Genomic DNA, 5,080 nt, shown 5'->3' with positions numbered 1-5,080 from the left:
TTCCATCTTGAGCAGCCCTGGCTGTGTGCTGTGAATAGAATAGAATAGAATAAACCAGGTTGGAAGAGACCTTCAAGATCATCGCGTCCAACCCATCAACCAATCCAACCCACCTAAACAACTAACCCATGGCACCAAGCACCCCATCAAGTCTCCTCCTGAACACCTCCAATGACAGTGACTCCACCACCTCCCTAGGCAGCCCGTTCCAATGGGCAATCACTCTCTCTGTGTAGAACTTCTTCCTAACATCCAACCTAAACCTCCCCTGGCACAGCCTGAGACTGTGTCCTCTTGTTCTGGTACTGGCTGCCTGGGAGAAGAGACCATCATCCGCCTGTCTACAATCTCCCTTCAGGTAGTTGTAGAGAGTGATAAGGTCACCTCTGAGTCTCCTTTACTCCAGGCTAAGCAACCCCAGCTCCCTCAGTCTTTCCTCATAGGGCTTGTGTTCCAACTCCCTCACCAACTTCATTGCCCTTCTCTGTACTCGCTCCAGCAAGTCAACCTCCTTCCTAAACTGAGGGGCCCAGAACTGGACACAGGACTCGAGGTGCAGCCTAACCAGTGCAGTGTACAGGGGCAGAATGACCTCCCTGCTCCTGCTGGCCACACTGTTCCTGATGCAGGCCAGGATGCCATTGGCCCTCCTGGCTGCCTGGGCACACTGCAGGCTTATGTTCAGCCTACCATCGACCAGTACCCCCAGGTCCCTCTCTACCTGGCTGCTCTCCAGCCACTCTGACCCCAGCCTGTAGCTCTGCATGGGGTTGTTGTGGCCAATGTGCAGAACCCGGCACTTGGATGTGTTCAATCTCATGCCATTGGACTCTGCCCATCTGTCCAGCCTGTTGAGGTCCCTCTGCAGAGCCTCTCTACCCTCCAGCCTCTCTATCCTCCCTACCTGTGCCTGTGCTGCTGGGCTTGGGAGCTGCTCCCAGCAAGACTGAGCTGTGCTACCTGGTCCTGGGCAGTGCTTATCCATCCCTTGCAGGTCAGTGCTCTCCTCTGAGCCCTTTGCTTCTCTTTGTCAGGAGCTGTGTCCCTCTTTCTCTCCATCATCCCTGCCCCTGTGTGCTGGGGAAGAGCAGAGTTTGCAGATCTACCCCTTGGAGCAGCTCAGCAGGTAAGGAACCCAGAATATGGCAGCCCTAGGCCACCTCTCAGCCTCCTCCAACCCCTTCTGCCCAGCACATTTCACCTCTCCAGAGGCTCTGAGGCACATCAGGTGTTGGAGTTTGGGAGCTCCCCAGGCTGGTCGGAGTCAGTTGTGTGCAGGAGGTCGGGGTTGGGATATGGAGGGTGCTTGGAGAAGGTTGGAGGTAGTTTGGTCTTCCTTGGTCAGTGCTGCTGCCTCCATTGTCTGAGCCAGGGGAGATGAAAGGACAGGGCCTGGACCAGGAACCACCCTGCCAATACCACCAGGCTCGAGGAGAGAGAGATAAGACCACTTGTAAGTCCCAGGGTAACTCAGGGCACTGATCACAGGAACCTGGGGTCTCAGCACAGATATTAGAGGTCTCATCCTACACTGTGGCAAAATCTGCAGGTTTGAGGTCCCCTCTGCATTCTTTCCTCCAGCTGAGTGGGAGGTGTTGGGAGTTAGGGACTGTCATGACCCAGGCAGGATTTGAGGGTTTGAGGCCCTGGGATCTGGTGCTTTCATCTTCCCTATTGCAGAGCTGTGACCCCTTCCTCCCACAGTATGGCCTCACAGAAGGACCCAGACAAGAGCTGGGAGGAGAAACAGCACCCAGAGATCAAGTTGGAGCCAGCAACATGCAGCCCCAAGAGAGAGGAGGAGGAAAATGATTACAAGATGGAGGATGATGATGCTGAGGAGAATGATGACTATGAGGAGGATGAGTATGAAGAGGAGGATAACAATGAGGATGAAGGTGACCAGGATGAGGTGGAGACGGAATGTATGGAGGAGGATGAAGCCAGAGCAGGTCCCTCAGTGCCACCCATTTGGCTGAATCAGTGCCCTGAGTATGGGAAGAGCTTCTCACCTGGCTCAGAGATGATGAAGCACCACTGCCTCCACTCTGGCACCCGGTCCTTTGTCTGTGGTGACTGTGGCAAGAGGTTCAGCTGGAACTCTGAGCTCATCCGGCACTGTGTCACCCACACTGGAGAGAAGGCTTTCACCTGTGCTGACTGCGGCCAGAGCTTCAGTAGATATTCCACCCTCAGTCGGCACCGCCGCACCCACACCGGTGAGAGGCCATACAGCTGTGACGACTGTGGCAAGAGTTTCACTCACAGCTCTGCCCTCAGTCAGCACCGCAGTGTGCACAGCACTGAGAAGTCCTTCACCTGCATGGACTGCGGAAAGAGCTTCAAAACCAGCACCACCCTTGCAATCCACTACCGCATTCACACTGGAGAGAAGTTGTTCCCCTGTGGTGAGTGCGGCAAGAGCTTCACCACGACCACTGAAGCCATGCGGCACCAACTCACCCACAGTGGTGACAAACCATACAGCTGTGCTGACTGCGGTAAGGCTTTCTCCCGGACCTCTAACCTCACCAGGCACCGTCGTGTGCACACCGGAGAGAAGCCTTTCACCTGCCCTGACTGTGGCAATAGCTTCACCTGTAGCTCCTATCTCACCCAGCACCGCCGTGTGCACACCGGTGAGAAACCTTTCACCTGCCCTGACTGCGGCAAGAGCTTCAACCAGAAGGGAAACCTCAACAAGCACCGCTGCTCCAACACCAGAGATCAGCCTTCACTGGAGGGGAGGCATAAATAGATCCACCTAGAATCTGTTGGGATAATCGTGACCCCTCTGAGAGGGCCTTTCCAGCACCCAAATCACCTCTTTCTCCTATGCATTTCTCAGAGGCTGGGGGCTCTGGCAGGAACAAACACCTCCTGCCCTTCTGAACACCAATTATTGCTAATGAGAACAATTACAGTGTTGAGTCAGCACAGCTGGAGCTTCCAGTGGAGCTGGGCTGAACTTTGCCGGTGTCTGTCTGGTTCTTCCCCGATGCTTTGTGTCTCCCTGGGTAAGAACCCCTCTGTCCATTGCCCAATTGTGTCAATAAAACCTAAAAGTTACCCAAATCCTGTCTGTTTGCTTTTATTTCAGACATCCTTGCGACAATGCCCAAATTTTGGGGGCATTTGTTCCCAAGGAATGGTGTGGAGCTCTGTGCCTAGTTCAGGGAGGGGAAAATGAGGTTCTCAGAGGAGTCTTGAGGGGCATCTCAGAGGCATTCTTCAGAGAGTTTCAGATGATCTTATGTGGTCAGGATTTGGATGGTTCTAGGATTGATTTTAGAGCTCTTTGGAGGGTGTAGAGGGAATCTCATGAAGATCTTTGGAAAAACTCAGAAAGCTTCTGTTGGCTTTCCACTATGGGGCTGGAACAGGTTGATGAGCTGAGAAGACGTTAAGCTGCCTGTTCCCCCCCCCCCCCAAAACAGAAGTTGAGGGGAAAATCACACACACACACATCAAAAAAACCTCTGGGTTGAGATAAGGACTTGAGATAAGATCGAAAGAGTTGAATCCAAAGGAGATCCCATAATGCACACTGACCTGACGCTGTTTGCAGAAAGAAGCACAGCAGTGAGCAGCAGCAGTGAGGAGTTAAACCCCTACAGCTCTTCCCCGCAGCGAAGAACTTCAAGCCCTGTAGTACTTTGCTCCAGCCAGCACTGTCCCTGTGCAGGTGGCATGAGGCAGGATGGTGTGGAGTAATGGCAGCAAATTTTCAACTTAACCTTTGGCATTCCCAACCCCTCATTCTGTGCCATCTGCACCATGCCCAGCAGCAATCAGCAGCACACCTCAGGCACTGTCCATTCTTACTCCACAGGAGATCGTTTTGCAGTACACAGAGGGCTGCTCACTACAGGTGCTCTGCAGCTCCACTCTGTTCCAGCACAGTCTGGATCAGTCCATGCCCAGTCCAAATGCTGCAAATGCCGGGGTTGTGTTTCCACCTCTGGGGCAATCAAATCCAGTGACTGCTGCACCAGGGGAGGTTTAGGCTGGATGTTAGCAAGAAGTTCTTCATAGAAAGAGTGATTGGGCATTGGAATGGGCTACCAGGGAGGTGGTGGAATCACCATCACTGGAGGTGTTTAGGAAGAGACTGGATGGGGATCTTGGTGCCATGGTTTAGTTGATTAGATGGTGTTGGGTGATAGGTTTTACTTGACGATCTCAAAGGTCTCTTTCAGACTGGTTAATTCTATTGTATTCTATTCCTTCCACGCCGCCAAGTGAAAGCAAACTGTGGCTTGCATTCCAGTACTCAGCTTCCAACACATCCAGGTGTGGGGATCCTCCTGTCACACCAGAAACACAAATGGGTTCCACCCCTCGTACTTTGATGGTGTCAGAGCACACTGGGCACCTATATCTACTAAAGCTTTATCCTCTCATGGGCTCAGGTTGCCAGGCCATTGGTTCTGTACAGTCCAACAAACCAATTTGTCTCTCTCCTCCATCTGGTTGGAGGCAGAGGCCCTCTAATTCTGACTGGGGTCCCTTGCATCTTGTGAAGATGCTTTGGGAGTCCCTTCAGGAGGACCAGAAGCAGTTTCAGCTTCTCTGTTCTTCTTAGACCATTTGCCACTGGACACTGAGGCAGGATCTCTGGGGGGATAATTCCCCTGTAATTCACAGACTCCTGCAGCCAGGACTGGATTGGGTTTTCCCTTCCACTTGCTCACATCCTCCCCATGGTCACACAAGTAAAGCACAGGGCGTGCTGTAGTGTGTGCCTCCCAGATTCTCTCCCTTGGACAGGGGAGCACCTTCTCCTCATGGCTGAAAACCAGGACTGTACAGGTGAGGAATAAAAACATCTTCTAGAGCTGATGGAACTCCTAGGACAGTTCCTTCACAGCTGAAACACAGGCCTGGACAGAGGAGGAGAGATTTCCTTTGCCTTGCTGCAGCCTGCTACTTGTTTCATCTACTGTTTGTCCTTGGCCCTCTTCCAAAGCCAGAGATAAGAACCAAGTGAGCAGCCCTGGCTCTTTCTCTTGTTCCCACGGGGGCCCTGATCCATCCTGGTCCTTTGCAGGATCAGCTGCTTTCCTTGTAGGCTTCTTTT

General features: G+C 52.8%; 1 protein-coding gene across 1 annotated transcript; it reads left to right on the top strand.

Annotated features, from left to right (window-relative positions):
- Window positions 1-1,617: 1,617 nt before the first annotated feature.
- Window positions 1,618-2,966, top strand: LOC128897924 (gastrula zinc finger protein XlCGF17.1-like). The gene has a single exon (XM_054168416.1). It carries the CDS (start codon window positions 1,706-1,708, stop codon window positions 2,756-2,758), a length of 1,053 nt encoding a protein of 350 aa, XP_054024391.1. The 5' UTR covers window positions 1,618-1,705; the 3' UTR covers window positions 2,759-2,966.
- Window positions 2,967-5,080: the final 2,114 nt, after the last annotated feature.

This window comes from Dryobates pubescens, chromosome 16 (assembly GCF_014839835.1).
Source record: "Dryobates pubescens isolate bDryPub1 chromosome 16, bDryPub1.pri, whole genome shotgun sequence".
Lineage (NCBI taxonomy): Eukaryota > Metazoa > Chordata > Aves > Piciformes > Picidae > Dryobates > Dryobates pubescens.
This window is presented reverse-complemented; position numbering and strand designations above follow the sequence as displayed.